This window comes from Phycodurus eques, chromosome 13 (assembly GCF_024500275.1).
Source record: "Phycodurus eques isolate BA_2022a chromosome 13, UOR_Pequ_1.1, whole genome shotgun sequence".
Taxonomy (NCBI): Eukaryota; Metazoa; Chordata; class Actinopteri; order Syngnathiformes; family Syngnathidae; genus Phycodurus; species Phycodurus eques.
In genome coordinates this window covers 19,384,850-19,401,085 of record NC_084537.1, presented here as the reverse complement: position 1 = coordinate 19,401,085, position 16,236 = coordinate 19,384,850, and the positions used below count along the sequence as shown (strand labels likewise).

General features: G+C 42.9%; 1 protein-coding gene across 7 annotated transcripts in view; it reads right to left on the bottom strand.

The window, feature by feature from the left end:
• The window catches only part of myo9b (myosin IXb), a 30,864-nt gene that overhangs the window by 13,372 nt on the left and 1,256 nt on the right, over positions 1–16,236 (bottom strand). For all 7 annotated transcript variants that reach the window (XM_061693647.1, XM_061693643.1, XM_061693642.1 and 4 more), the window contains 20 exons: positions 15,208–15,940; positions 10,596–10,690; positions 10,472–10,534; positions 10,265–10,364; positions 8,821–8,921; positions 7,554–7,677; positions 7,355–7,444; positions 7,161–7,277; positions 5,971–6,105; positions 5,761–5,873; positions 5,524–5,665; positions 3,808–3,997; positions 3,602–3,677; positions 3,018–3,110; positions 2,829–2,868; positions 2,611–2,721; positions 2,436–2,516; positions 1,206–1,316; positions 1,007–1,129; positions 790–939 (listed from right to left, as the gene is read on the bottom strand). In XM_061693647.1, coding sequence (XP_061549631.1) covers positions 790–939; positions 1,007–1,129; positions 1,206–1,316; positions 2,436–2,516; positions 2,611–2,721; positions 2,829–2,868; positions 3,018–3,110; positions 3,602–3,677; positions 3,808–3,997; positions 5,524–5,665; positions 5,761–5,873; positions 5,971–6,105; positions 7,161–7,277; positions 7,355–7,444; positions 7,554–7,677; positions 8,821–8,921; positions 10,265–10,364; positions 10,472–10,534; positions 10,596–10,690; positions 15,208–15,940 — 2,788 coding nt within the window. The remainder of the gene's footprint in view (positions 1–789; positions 940–1,006; positions 1,130–1,205; positions 1,317–2,435; positions 2,517–2,610; positions 2,722–2,828; positions 2,869–3,017; positions 3,111–3,601; positions 3,678–3,807; positions 3,998–5,523; positions 5,666–5,760; positions 5,874–5,970; positions 6,106–7,160; positions 7,278–7,354; positions 7,445–7,553; positions 7,678–8,820; positions 8,922–10,264; positions 10,365–10,471; positions 10,535–10,595; positions 10,691–15,207; positions 15,941–16,236) is intronic.

Here is a 16,236-nt window from a genome sequence, read left to right as displayed (position 1 = left end):
GTGGTGGTCTGGGGTTGCTTCGGTCCTTCAGGACCTGGGCAACTTGCTGTGATTAATGGAAGCATGAATTTTGCTCTTTACCAGAAAATCCTAAAGGAGAATATACCTCAAGCTGAAGGGGACTTAGGTTCTACAGCAGGCCAATGACCCAAAACATACTAGCAAGTCAACTTCTGAATGGCTTTAAATAAATGGAAAGTTTTGGAGTGGCCTAGTCAGTGTCCGGACTTGATTTTGAGTGAAATGATGTGACATGACCTAAAAATGCTGTCCATGCTCAAAAATCCTCCATTGTTGTTGTATTCTGCAAGGAAGAGCGGGCCAAAATATCTCCACACAGATGTAAAAGACTCACTGCCAGTGATAGAAAACACTTGATTTCAGTTGTTGCTGCTGACGGTGGCCCAACCAATTATTAGGTTTAGGGGGGCATTACTTTTTCAACACAGGGCCAGGTAGCTTTGAAAATGTGTTTTCCCCTAATAAATAAAATCATCATTTAAAAACTGCATTTTATGTTTACTTGTGTTATCTTTGTCTGATATTTCCATTTGTTTGATGTCCTTAAACTTTAAAGTGGGGAAACTAAACATTGCTATAGGGTCATGCATCCTTAGGGTACCTTCAAATAAGGTGCAGGCATACCAACACCATATATTTCGTAGCGTGTGAAAAAGCTAAAACTAAATCCCTTCTACACGACTATAAACAAATATTTCCAAAACATCCATCCCTCTAATGACTTCAGTTGAGGTGAAGTCATACCAGTGTAGTGTGTGTGAAACCTACCTGTATGATGAGCGAGGCATCTTTCTTCTGCAGGAAGTGCATCCTCATCAAACATGCGCGGAACCAACGCTGTAGAACGACGATGTGACGCATCACTTCCTTGTTGAGAGTGTCCTGCAGAAACTGTCTCTCCGTTTCTTTAAGGAATACCTATTGTCACAAAGTAGTCAGGAACAGTAAGCGATGAGTGACAGTTTTCCCCTTATTTATAACTTACCTTGCTTTTTCCTATTTGGTAGGTCGTCTTATCCAAGCCCAGCCTGGTGAACAACTTAGTTATGTGTTCGGTGTACTCGGTTGCCTCTTTTGGAAGTAATATTCCGAATTTTTTAACAAATTCCTGTCATTGAGACACGGACATTAGCTCTCTAATGTACTACTGCAAACCAGACATTATAATACCAACGAAAGTGCACCTTAAAAGTATATTTGGCATTGTAGCCAGACTTCTGCACATGAACCATTTTCAGGATGCCAGCATAGCGGATTTGATGTCGCAAAAGCTCTTCGTCAAAGTGAAATTCTTTCTGTAAAAAACAAGACAAAAACAAAATTAAAGCTACGAGCAGTGATGACCGGGGCCCACAACCCGTTTTTTCATATTGACTCTTCAAAATGATCATCAAACTTTGACACCATGTTCAGTCCACATTAGATGGCATAGGCAAACAAAATTGGCAGTTTCACAGCTCCCACCTGTGTAGGATACATGCTTACGATTGAGGTTCCATCCATCCATCCATTTTCCAAACCGCTTATCCTCACTAGCGTCGTGGGCGTGCTTGGAGCCTATCCCCGCCATCTTTGGGCGAGAGGCGGGGTACACCCTGAACTGGTCGCCAGTCAATCGCAGGGCACATATAAAACAAACAACCATTTGCACTCACATTCACATCTACGGACAATTTAGAATCTTCAATTAACCTACCATTCATGTTTTTGGAATGGGGGAGACCAGAGTCTCCAATGCAAATTCCACACAGACGAGGCCTGATTTGAACCCGGGTCCTCAGAATTCTGAGGCAGATGTGCTAACCAGTCGGTCACCGTGCTGCCTGATTGAGTTTGGTCAAATTCTCTTGTTGGTGTACAAGCATGGAATTTCCCCCAAATGGACGACTTCCTGTTCAATTTCGGGCATTAGTCCTTGAGACTGGGGACTCCATTGTTCTGCTAGGGGACTTCAACGCTCATGTGGGCAATGAAAGTGAGAACTGGAAGGGCATAATTGGCAGGAACGCTGCTCCCGTGACCAAAAGAACAAGCTCACGGATGAATGAAAATGAGTTTTCCCCACATGGTGTCTGAGCTCAGAGTCGACCCAGTGCTCCTCCACATCAAGAGGAGTCAGATTAGGTGTCTGAGGCATCTAGTTAAGATGCCCCCTGGACGCCTCCCTGGTGAGGTGTTCTGGGCACGTCCCACTGGGAGGAGGCTCCGGGATGACCCATGACACGGCGGAGAGAATGTTTCCCGGTTGGCCTGGGAACACCTCGCGATTACCCTGAAAGAGCTGACCGATCTGGCTGGTGAGAGCGAAATCTGGGTATCCCTGCTGAAGCTAGTGCCCCCGCGACCCAACAATGGAAAAGCAGAAGAAAATGGATGCATGGATGATCCCTGAGACTTTTTCGTGCATGATGTACCTTCTCTGCATTAGAGCACAAGCAGAAAATAAAGAAAGGTTCAGCTTTTCTGACGGTGTCCATCAGCTTTGTGAGTGATGCCTGTGAGGAGAGCAAGGAGTGTTAATACATTTGTATGTGTTTTTATTTTAGTTTTTTTAAAAATAGGTAGTAGCTAAAAACTGAGCCGATGGACCTGAAACTGCATGCAAACGGTCGCTGCTGCAGGTCGACAGGCAGATTTACGGGTGTGATCGTGCGGCCCAAAACCCACAACATGCTGGAGTGAGCGCAAATTCATGAGATTCTAATGGGAGGGGGAAAAAAACAAAGTCCACACTAAAGCAATCAGAATTGATAAAGATTATATATATATATATATATATTTTTTTTTTATAAAGACGATTGCTTTACCTTCGGAATGAGTTGCTTCTGTCGACCGGCTTTTGTTTTCCTGCACAAAATATATCACATGAACATCATATAGGAGTGTTTATTTACTCAATGTAGGTACTGCCGTTTCAGTTAGCAACATAGTTTGGACAGTTTAGCAGCATCAATGAATTTAGGTAACAACAGTTACAACCCATTTTTTCCACTCACTTCCTCTTTTCGAAGTTGGTAAAGATATCCTCAAAGACATCGAGGGGATGTTCGTCAGAGCGATCGAAGGAGAAGTCGAGGGTACAGCTGTTGCTACAGATGTCAACGAACAATATGCTTATAGTGACTTCAAGTGAGGTGCATACATAACTAGTTTGTGAAAAAGATACAACTACATCCCTTCGACATATGTGACGACAAAAGATATTCACACACATTGTCATCCATCTTTATTGTGACTTCAGGTGTCCTCATCTACATCTCTCTCCCCAAAAAAATTACCAAAATAGTCACTTGAGGTGAGGGGAAGCCATACCTTTTTAATAATAACTTTAGATCATATAGCACATTTCAAAGTACAGAGATGTCTATGAGTGCAAAAGCTACAATTGAATCCCTTATGCACATATGACTGAAAAAAAAAATAATAATTCCCACAATGTCACTATAGGTCATCTATCCTTATTGAGACTTCAGGTGGAGTGTGCAAATGCTACAACTGGATTCCTTCAAAAGAATAGAACGGTTTTGCACCACAACATCTGTGGCAGAAAATAAAGTAGGGACACTGGGAAAATTTTTACCTGGAAGTTCTGTCCATGTGGCTGCTCGTATGTTTCATGTCTTTGAGGGATTTTCGGGAGGTGCGTCGGGCGACCACTGAGTTGACAAACACAAAACACACGTATGAGTCCTATGTATGTTTGTTCGGAAGTGCGGCCACCGTGTGTCATACCGTATGTCACATGGTGGATGCACTTCCAAACAATTATCTGCTAAAGCTACCAACTCTTCTCTGCGTGCTTCCGTCCGAAGCTCTTGAATACTGCCAGGATGTGGAAGGTGGCTCGGAGGACACCCCAACGGAAGACTGCCTCGGGACTGGATGCCACCAGGTGATGCAGAAATGCCCGCTCGCTGCCACGGAGAAGCGATATGACCTCAGGCCTCACATGGTCTGTGTTTTTCTCTAGGAAGCCCTACAATAAAATAACAAAATGTTAATTAAATTGTCAGTGAGATTGTTGTCTTCTTGAAGCTATAGAGGTACAATGGCTATAATTACAATTATCTGCCTAAACAGGCATATAATAATATTAGGAATAAATTATGAAATACATTTTCCCATGCCTGGACACGGGTCAACGGGGCCCCCCCTAAGGAGCCAGGCCTGGAGGTGGGGCTCGAAGGCGAGCGCCTGGTGGCTAGACAGGCACCCATGGGGCCCGGCCGGGCACAGCCCTAAAGGATAACGTGGGTCCCCCTTCCCATGGGCTCACCACCTGTGGGAGGGGGCCATAGGGGTCAGGTGCAATGTGAGCTGGGCGGTGGCCGAGGGCAGGGACCTTGGCGATTCCACGGACACGCCTTCCCATGAGGAAGCAGAGTCTGGGATCTCAGAAGCGGGCTCGCTTATCTCTGGGATTGAGGTCCCAAGGTGGTTAAAAAGATCCTCAGTGGCAAAGCTCCAGGCTTGGATGAGATTCGACCGGAGTTCCTTAAGGCTCTGGATGTTGTGGGGCTGTCCTGGTTGACAAATCTCTGCAACATCGCATGGACATCGGGGACAGTGCCTCTGGACTGGCAGAGTGGGGTGGTGGTCCCCCTTTTAAAGAAAGGGGACCGGAGGGTGTGTTCCAACTACAGGGGGATCAAGCTCCTCAGCCTCCCTGGTAAGGTCTATTCAGGAGTATTAGAGAGGAGGGTTCGTCGGGAAATTGAATCTCAGATTCAGGAGGAGCAGTGTGGTTTTCATCCTGGTTGTGGAACAGTGGACCAGCTCTCGACCCTCGGCAGGGTCCTCGAGGGCGCATTGGAGAAGGCGTTCGACCATGTCCCTCGGGAGTCCTGTGGGGGGTGCTTTGGGAGTATGGGGTACCAAACCCCCTGAAATGGGCTATTTGGTCCTTGTACAACCGCTGTCAGAGTTTGGACCGCATTGGCGCAGGGAGTGGCATTCATTTCCGGTGAGGGTTGGACTCCGCCAAGGCTGCCCTTTGTCACCAATTCTGTTCCTAACTTTTATGGATAGAATTTCTAGGCGCAGCAGAGGCGCAGAGGTGGATCCGGTTTGGTGGTGTCAGTACTGCATCGCCGCTATTTGCAAATGTGGTTCTGTTGGCTTCGTCAAGCCGTGATCTTCAACTCTCACTGGGGCGGTTCGCAGCAGAGTGTGAAGCGGTTGAGATGAAACTCACCACCTCCAAAACTGAGACCGTGGCCCTCAGTCGGAAAAGGGTGGAGTGCCCTCTCCATGTCAGGAATGAGATCCTGCCCAAGGAGTTCAAGTATCTTGGGGTCTTGTTCACGAGTGAAAATTTAAATGCACATCCCTATTTTATATACAACATAGGAGGAATACCTTGTTGATTGAGTAGAATACCCACTGAGGGAACACATAAGAAATATTCACTAGGCCACCATACATTATCCTATTATTCTGAGCTGCCTTATCTCAAATAAAGGAAATCAGGTAAACACTACAGTGTGGGATAAACGGACTCACCTTGATGCAATATGTAACACTGCCAGCGAAGTGTTGAATGGCAAATGACGACTCACGGTCAACAGAGGCTGCCAAGAGTGAGTTGTCCTTGAACTGCAGCACTAACTTGTCCAAAAGTGCTTCGTCTGTTGCTTGAGGGAGGCTAAGAGAAACACAAACACAGACATTTAATCAACTAAACTGGCTTCTATCATATGTTGCCCAAGATAATTTAAATTTGAATGAGCGTGGTCTTACGTGCTCTCCTCATCCAGCATGTTGAAGAGGCCTTGACCGATAAGCTGAATACACTTGCTGTTGTCGCTGTACTCAAAGCTTTGCCAACTGATGCCCTCGGCCTCATAATCTTCCTGGAAAATTGTTGTTACAATCACATTCAAGGAGCAAAAAAAGATTGCTTTGCGTGTGTGGCACAAAGAATGACACATATTAAACAGTTTTTCCTACTTGCTGAAGTGTGAAGATTTGCTGGTTCATGTAACACTGAAGTTTCTCATTGCTGTAATTGATGCACAGCTGCTCAAAACTGTTTGTGTGCAGGTTCTCCAGGCCAAACAGATCCAGGACCCCAATAGACAAACACTGTAACAAACATAAGGCAAGATACAAACATAACATACTGCCACAAAACCTAGGGCAACGCAACAGAACATACTGTAGTGCAACATTAGATATCGTAGCATACCATAAGATAATGTAACATACTTAAAGCGTAACTTACTCCAACGTAACACAAATACACTTTAACGTACGTTAAAGTCGCATACCATAACGTCATGTAACATACCATAATGTATCGAAGAATATCGTAACTTACTGCCACATTACATGACATAATGCAACGTGAATTACGGCAACATACCGCCACGAACCTTAACGTAGCATGCCTTAATGTTGTAACATACCATATTGTATTGTAACATACCATAACTGACTGAAACATGCTATAATAAACCCCCAAACCGAAATGTAGCATACCATAACACACTACAGCGTACTGTACTAAAACATACCATAACTTACTGCTACTTGCCGTCATATAGCTAAGGGTACACAACGTACTTAAAACATTCTGTAACATAGCAGACTTATCACAACATACCACCACTTTCCATAATGTAGCATAGCATGATGTTATGTAACATACCATAACACATAAAACACGTAACATACTGCAAGATGCCGTAACCAAACATACCACAACGTAGCATCCCATAATGTAGGGTACCGGAACGCAGCGTACCATAACGCAACATGATATAACAGACGCAACTTAGCATATCAAAATCTGATCATAATGTAACATGATGTAACCTAGCATAATGTAACAAACTATAACTTAACATACTATAACATGCCACAACTTATCATACCACATAACATACTGAATTGTACCAGACTGTAATTTATTGCAACATACTATAACGTAACCAACATAATGTAACCCATCATGTCACAAAGTAGCATACCCTAATGTAACATACTATAACATAGCGGTACCATATACCATAAAGTAAGATACTGTACCTCATCGTAGCGTATCATAAATATAATGTAGCATAATATACAGTAACACCCTATGAAATATAAACAATACAGATTGTTGTGAAAAAACAAAACAAAAAGAAAAGACTGACAGAAACGGACTCCTCCATGTCCCGCCTGTTGAGCATAGCATGGTTGATGTGAAGGACAATCCAGTCGAACAGAGCGGCGTACAAAGACTTTGCCATGGAGTCCCGAGCCGCCAGGGCCTTGAAACAAAAATAATAATCAACTCCAGCTACAAACTTTAACATACTATCCAGGCAACCAACAAGTCAATGTGTACCTCCTGCAGCGTGTACAGTGAAAACACTGTGTCACTGTCTTTTGAAACTCTCCTCTCGGTCAAGGTCTTCACCAGCAGCTCCTTTTTGACCTGGAATTAACAAAACCAGCTTTGATTGACTGCAGTTGCACATTCATTCCAATCGGAGTACTTTTGGGGAAACATTATACGCGTAATTGCTCTTTTTTTCCCAAGATACCTTGAGTAGCTCTGACAAGATGGACAAAATGTCAGCCGGCCCCACCTCCACAGCTTCGTTGTTTTCTGACAGGGTAAAGGTCACGTTGCCCAAAAGCAAGATGGCAGAAAGGGTGGAAAATATGCTGCACACAAGTACACACACTCTTTTAATGAATGTAAACGTACAGTTTACAAAAACTGCTGACATTGTTTGGCAGCGAGTCAATTTGCATTATTATTCTGCATCGAAACCGACACTCATGCCGTCACGCGCTTGCTTACAGGCAAACCACATTTTTCTCCAACTCGGGCTCGACGAGCTCGGACTTGTCGCCGACACCATTACAGGCGGCAGAAACTGGATGGGGTGAAATTAGTCACGCTGACGTTGTGCTGGTGTCGTTCTACCACTAGGACCCTCTAATGAGTAGCTTTCCTGGTTGCACCTGGAGTGTTGGTCTTTTTTGGTTCTAATACTTTGGGAACCTGACTTCCATTATTCACTGGTGTTATTGAGTTTTTTTAATTCACAAGAAAGAGGCTCTCAAATGGATTAAAGTGTGTAAATGAGTTCTCTGCGTGGTAAAATTAAGATGATCTTTTTATCGTTTTCCAGTGAGCATTGGCGTACACTCGGACATATGACCACTCCATAATGTCGTGCGCATCAGTTTCTGCTATACAGTGAACCACTTCATATTTGCGGTTAGCTTTTACAAATTCACCTATTCATGTTTATTTTTTATTTTTTATATAGAACCTCTCCTTGGCTATTTGCTGAAAGAACATGTTTTTTGTGCTCTTCCTACAACCGCAATTCCAATGAAGTTGGGCCGTTGTGTTAAACAAATAAAAACAAAATACAATGATTTGCAAATCATGTTCAACCTATATTTAATTTAATAAAAAGACAAGATATTTAATGTTCAAATGTATTTGCTTTTAGCAAATAATCATTAACTTAGAATTTTATGGCTGCAACAAGTTCCAAAAAAGCTGGGACAGGTGGCGAAAAAGACAGTTGAGAAAGTTGAGGAATCCTCATCAAACACCTGTTTGGAACATCCCACAGGTGAACAGGCTAATTGGGAACAGGTGGATGCCATGATATGTGTGTGTGTGTATATGCACACACACACACGGCATGGCTGTGTATGTGTGTGTACACACACACGCACACACACACACACACACACACACAGTAGGGGTTAGCCACTTTCCCCGGGGAATATTCTGAGTTTACTGTATTTGCAGGAAATACGGTAAACTTTAAATCGCATACATACTGTTTCTTGGTGGAAGGCAGGAAGCCAACCATCTCCATGGCTTGATGGAGCCTTCTGTACCCCTGCATGAGCTTCTCCTCATCATCTAAGCAAAGGTCTTCCTGAAGAACAAAGAGATCAGATACAATGACAAAGGTATCAATTAAACATGGACATACAAAACATTACGGAGTGAACGCATGTCAGAGTTTACTTGGGTGTTAATGGTCTTTAAAGAAACAGTCTCTACATTTGATCATCTGGTGTACTGCGTAGAAGTTTCCGCCCTTGACGGAATCTGAGTGACTTCATGTGCTTTGGTAGGTGCTGCGTTTTAGCTCAGTGTATAAATGACATCATCCATGATGTGATGTAATTACATTTACTACACTTTTTTTTTTTCCCTGACTGAAACAGAAACTTACCAGAGGAAGCTGCTACATGTGATCAGATATCTTTAGACTTGATGAAGCAGCATCTTGGTCATTACCCAAATTTATTTTGTATTTGTTATTTATTTTAACCTTGTTATAGGTAACTGTAAATAATTTTACGTTCAAGATCACAAAAAGGCTCCAAATGTGACATTGCTTCCGTGTCACTCAGAAGACCTTTTATACTACATTCTGTCTGTCTGCTCCATGCAACATCTCCTCTTCCAACCATCTATACCTCTTGTGCGCTATAAGGTGGAACTGCAGCCTATCCCAGCTTAGTTGGGGCATCACATTCACACCGAAGGATAATTTATCGTCTTCAATGGACCTATATGGACCATGTTTTTGGAATGAGGGAGGAAGCCGGAGTCCCTGCAGAAAACCCACACAAGAACGGGGAGAACATGCAAACTCCACACAGGAGGACCCGAGACGAGATTCAAACTCAGAGCCTCTTGACTGATCATATAAGGTAAAATACTGAAAGGTAACCAAAAAAACAAAACAAACAAACAAAAAAAAACACTAACGTAACATACCACAAGACACCGTAGTACAGTAACACCATACAGTAGTAAATCTTCTATTAACATATCTTTTAATATCTTTTCAAGAGTTAAATTTTAAAGCGGGTCATTTTGACAGGACAGTTTTTAATCACCTGATTTGGACGTCAGATTCAGTAAACTGACTCCATTGTTTTCTGCTCAAAAGGTTATGTTCCTTATCCAAGGTCGGCGGCTTCTTTCAGATAAGAAAGCTGAGATTTTAGAGGATCTTCGAAGGCATGTCAATAGACATGAATAGAAGCTATGTCAGTTTCTAGCAGTGAATAGGCCTCTCCCTTGTTGTGTAAAGACGTCCTGCTGACATTACAGCATTTTACCTGATGTAACCATACGAGCAGATCAAATGTTGTGACCATACAACCTATCACTGCATAAAATAATGACTTATGATGGACGAAGTCTCTGATTAGCAATATTCAACGCTCAGACCCTCCCTTCTTCGAGAAAGAGCAAAGGTACCTGCTTGAGGTAGAGATAATCCTGAGGCGCTAATAGACTAAACTCTTCACGCTCTTCTTTGGACGCTCCCGCCAGCAGGTAGTAAAAGACGTGGTAGTTCCTGCATGTGTAAAAGAGCAACAACAAAAAGCAGCAGTCATAAAGGCTTTCGTGTTAGAGGACAGATGTTATGATGACTGGATTTGAATAGGTGTAGTTTATTCTTACCACTCCCTCTTATCTCTGTGAACCAGTCGGCACTTTTCAAGTAGGTAGTTCTTGATAACTGCCCTAAAGAGAAGATTGTGTTAACGCATTCCTAGGGGACTACCACCTAGTAGTAATCTCTTACCCTCGGATGACACCGCTCTCCAGGTAGTTGAGCTGCATGAACTTTCCGAAGCGACTGGAGTTATCATTCGCTATAGTCTTTGCATTGCCAAAAGCCTGTTGGAGACAAAGGAAGCCCTTTTTTTAATAATAATGTAGATGTCTGATGCCGATGATGAGCATTTGTGGGTTAAATGATTGGGAGGCATGAGTAGACCCAGTCTTAAATACCCACCCTCGAAATGACACGAGTCTAGCGTTTGAAGCGGACATTTAAGGGTCATTCTGGGGAACATTTACATTTCGAAGCAGCATTGGAAAGCACTTTACTAAGACACATGAAATTTGGTAGGTATATTATGTTTACCATGAGTAGACCCCAAAAAAAATCCTCAAGAATCCATGACCAAAAAATACACAGGAAGTGTGCCCAATTTTGTTTCAAGTGGCCATTTTTCTCATATTGGTGAAAATGAACCTTTTTGAAGGGAAGTCAAACTCAATCTGAGACCCCAGTCATCGAAGGATGGCACGTGTTGCTCCGCATTTCAGCGGCAGCATTGCTGAGCATCGTGTCTTAACAGGCCAACGCATAAGGCAACTCCGCTGCACCTGAACAATGTGCTCATGATTCACGCTGGCAGGTACTGTACACAGTTTCTTTGGAAAGTTTCACTTGGATGCTTTCATTTTTTCCATTCGTTTAAATCCAAATCAGGTATGCAGGAATAAAGATGGAATGAGACAAAGTTACTACATGGGGAGTATTCTCACCTAGGTAACTGCTTAGTTTATATCAAATGTGACTGCTTAGGACACTAGTCATCTAATACTATAAATAAAATGGTATATATTTTTTTATGCAATGTCTTGTGGTACAAAGATTAATCTAGTTCACATGTTTACATATTGATATTGTTCCTGACTTTTACCCAACTAGTGCACACATATCCACCAAGGCCCAATTAGAATAAACCAGACTATTAATGAATAAAGGCTGATGGTCTGCAAAAAGTGGTCTGAAAAAGTGCACATTTTTTGTTACTTTTGAACAACAAGAGTGGAAAGTGAAATACTATCATATGCATTTAGAAATACCTTTACAGATTAGAATTGATTGACGTGGTGTGCGCATTCGGCAGCAAACCTGGCCAAGCCTGTTCTGACACGTTTCACCTTGCCTCTCTGGTGTTACCTCTCCAAGGCAACGCCCTGCACATTCCCACCGTGGAGCTCTGCACTCCCGAGACAACACAATGCACAGCTAACGCGGGTCACCCGGACAAAGGGGAATCCTAACAGTGCGCCAAAACAATTCCATTATTATTCCATCTCCACAGACACACACAGTTTGAAATCCGGTGACAGCGTTCCATTGCGCTTGCACATTGGTTCTATTTGTGATTTAATTATGAATGGGATGGCAAAAAGCCACAACACTACAACATGTGTCTTCCAATAGGGTCTTTTCCGCCACAGGAACCTTTTAAGGAACCGTCCTAATTACCGTGGTAGTTTGTCTTCCCCCTGTGTTTCTACCACGAAAAACTACCAGGATACATAGGGTTCCCCAGGATTATTTTTGTTCCTCCTGTCACCCCAGAATAAATTAAGACAACCAGGATCTCTTGAGAGGGCTGATGACAAACATTGGTTGACACCGACCTCTATCATTAGCATCACATCATTGTTTACTTTTCACATTCAACAGAGCCGCCATTACTGTATGTATGCAGTGTTACAGCAAGGCTTGAAATAAGCATTGTAATTTGCGGATCAAAATTTGCATTTGGGGCCTCATAAAAACTAGCGATGAAAAAAATTGAAAATTTTTAGCCAAATTAAAAAACTAACAATGAGGAAACAAAAGGACGAAAAATGAAAACCAAAACACCGAAATAAATTATTATGCCAATTATTCATTGGATTTATGACTATGACTGTACTAACCAAGGGCTGGGCAAAAAGGCCCTAAAATTATCACACTTTATTTTTTCATATCGTCCAATCGCCATTATTATTCATCCACCCATTTTCTTCCGCTTATCCGGGGTCTGGTTCCAGACTTCCCTCTCCACAGCCACTCATGTCGTCAGACGTGTAGACCGCTCCGACCACTGCTAGCAGCAGTGGCAGGCTGTGCAGACTTTGCTCGCATTTTCATGCTTTCCACATAAATACTTGCTGATACTTCTTCAAATCATGGAACAGGTTTGTTGTGTTGCCTGTTTTTGAGAACACCTGTAGGTCCTATGCAGGTCACGTGATGTTCTGCCGACAGTCAGAAGCCGACCAAGTGTTATCATTTGGCCTAGTTTCATATCCGTGAAAAGAAAAAAACAATGTCGCACTGGTTTGGGAGCTGAAAAAGAAAGCTGATATGACTACTGACTACTACTTTCAAAAAAGGCCACAAACTGACAGTAATAAAACAAGAAGCTAGGCTAGATGTTATTTTATTTGGTGATTGGCCATATCTTTGTTCATCTCATATATCTTGGTGAAAAATTTATGTACTAGATGAGTCCCGAACACAATGCCCCACAAGTAACTCAGTTGCGCCTAATGGATAGTTACTTGTAGAAAATTGAACAGGAAATTGGGGGCAAATACCAGGGCTCGTACTTTGACGAACTCCTACAAGGGAATTCACCCAGGTGAACCCCTATCAGAAGCGAGTATCCTAGATAGACGGGCGACGTTAAATCCGCTCTGCCCTTGCCATATAATCTGGGTGAAGCATGGCGTCAAATTTGATATGATGTGAAAATGTTTTTGTCCTTGACACCAGTTCTACCAATTGACAAAACATTTTTTTTTTTTTATTCTACAATTGAATAACCCTTTAAGGTAGTCTCTCTTAGAGTTAGGGTTAGACACGTCACAATGGGGGGTTCCAAGCTTTGTGATCACGCAGCACTTTTTGTCATAGTCATATGCAGGAAATACAAACATACATACAGTGTTTCCTGTATGTGTTGTCTGTACTGCTCCCTTTCTGTTTTGGAGCTGAAGTGAATATGAATGTATCCTAAAACACACACACATACAAAAAAGAGGATCTGAGACAAGAGGGTCTTACCAAATATGTAAAAATTAGTTCTTGCGACTGTTTGCTGATTACCGTATTTTCACGACCAAAAGGTTACGGAAGTTACGGAAATTTAAATTTTGCTTAAACACTGAATCTGGAATAAACTAACTTTAATATTATAAACACAAGAAATCAAATTTGCGATAAAAGACATCAGTGGTATTTGTTTGTTGTTTTGTAGTTAAATAGATAACATGAATCCTTCTGTCTCGTTATCTTCTATTTATCTATCTCCAACTACCTTTCTTTTTTATGTAAATCTTTTTTCAAAAGGCCAACAACAAAACAACCCCAAAAAATAAGAATGTCCTTTAATAAAAACTCCAAACTTCAAACTCTTAACAGTCCCTGCCTAGGAGTTGATAAAGGGCTTTAAAAAAAACATGAATTCAATTATGTTATATTCTTTGTTACAGCCACGTTGATCCGCACATGACTAACAGGTCTGTCCTTTAACTTTAGTGAACAGATAATCTGCCTCCCAACTGTCTTGGAAGTTAACTGTTTTCCATCTTACGTTTGGCCATTTTTGCAAAGGGGAGGTGTAAATTTGCTCGAGGAGACTAGTAGCATAGTTGCTAACGACTGCAACAGAAAGGGAAGAGGCACTTGCCGATCTAGACCAATGGGTCAACACGCTAGCAAAGCATTCTGGGATTTGTAATATTAGTAGCGCATGTGCTATATACTGGCGGGCCAGCTCTAATACACATTTGATATGGTCTTGCGGGCCAAATATAATTATATCATGGGCCAAATTTGGCCCCCGGCCCTGAGTTTGACCTATATGATCTACAAGGTCGTATTTTTCCTAATATTTGTGTATGTTTCGACTTTCGACTTGTGCAAGCGTACCTACTGTTTTGACTTGTCCCATCCCATGAGCAAATCCCTGATGCATTTCTTTTAGTGATATTGTGATAACACTGAAAACCGTCATCATTTTGCTCACTATAATCGTGATGAAATTTTTGAATAAAGTTTTCATAAGGTTTTATCTCAACCCACAGTCTGCAGGTTCCCCACTCCTCCGGCCTCTTCAGAAAGTCAAATCTTCTTAAGTTTACCTTTCCTCAACCTTTGCAGGCCAAAGAGATTAAAAGATGCTTGCTTTCAAACAGACGATAAAACAGCACCGTTTAAAATGAATTTGAGTTCACTTTTTCCAACCAACGTCATTGCGTGAGGGTGAATATTGCTGAAATAAGTCTGTAGTGTGAAACTCGAGGGTTTCTGCATAGAGTGGGTATACTTCATTGGTGGCCTGTTGCTTTAAATAATGCTGCCATCAAGTATTATGGTTAAAATATGTCCTTTCATAAAGAAAGGTTGGTCAGTGGTAACTTATGCTAAAGGCTGGTTAAAGGTTATATCGAGGCACCTTTCATATGCATTTTTAGAAAATCGAAAACAACTTTTCCTCCAAGTACTTCCAGGTTATCTCGCTCAGATAGGAAAGAAAAAGATGGTTCCTAAGCAAAAAACAGAATCTGAAAATGCCCGCCAGCCTCACCAAAAGAAAGAGCATCACATGACCTACCTGCAGCACAGGGCTAGACCCGAGGATGGCGCGCTCCATGCCGCTGCAGTAAGTCTGCTGGCTGAGCGCCGTCAGACAGTGGACCAGATAGCTGCTGCTCTCCGTCTTGCCCGAGCCACTCTCGCCGGACATCACCATGCACTGGTCCACCTTCCGGTTCAGCATTGTCCTGTAGGCCAGGTCGGCCATGGCGAAGATGTGCGGGCTCAGCTTGCAGAGCGGCTGGTTCTCATACATCTTGACGTACTTTGGGTTGTAGTACAGCGGAAGGAATTTGTTAGGGTTGAGCGCAATGAGGACGTTGCCGGCGTACGTGTAGATTTTGCGCTTGAGGAAACGTCGCTGCAAAGCCTCCACAACAGCATCCTCGGTCACGGCGGGGAGGCTACAAAGATCGTCATACTCTTCCGCGGGCTTCTGCTCAGCCTCCTCCAGGGCAAAGTAGTACCCGAGGCTCTGCGGGTGCCACTTCTGGGCCTCCGGGGGCCACAGCAGGACCCTCTCAAGGGGTAAGTGGTCGAACCGCAGCCGCCGCTCCTCGTCGCTGCTCGTCCTCACCTCCACTAGGCTGTACTGGCGGCTGGTGTCCAGCCCCAGAGTGACCACGGCGCTGGAGACCACCGCCCCGGCCGTGTCCCCTGCGCCCACCTGCAGCGGGCAGTGGGTGGCTGCATCCTCAGACAGCCTCTGGTAGATCTGTACGACACGGGCCTCTCCATTGGAAGTGCTCATCCTGACACAAAGAAGAAGCCGGATGGAAACCAATAAATGAATATTTGTTGACAGCAGCTCAACCACTCACTGAATTTATGATCAACTCTGATGTAACCGTGAGCAAATTGATGATTATCAGTGTTATCATGAAATTGCTCAAAGAAATAGATCAGGGATTTGCCAATGGGAGAGACAAACCAAACCAAGTACCCAAAATGCCCAAAATATTACAACAAATACTGTATCTAAAAATACAAAAATATTAATAAGTTAGTTGAAGCCCTACAGCTGATATTAACTGACAAGGGTTATACA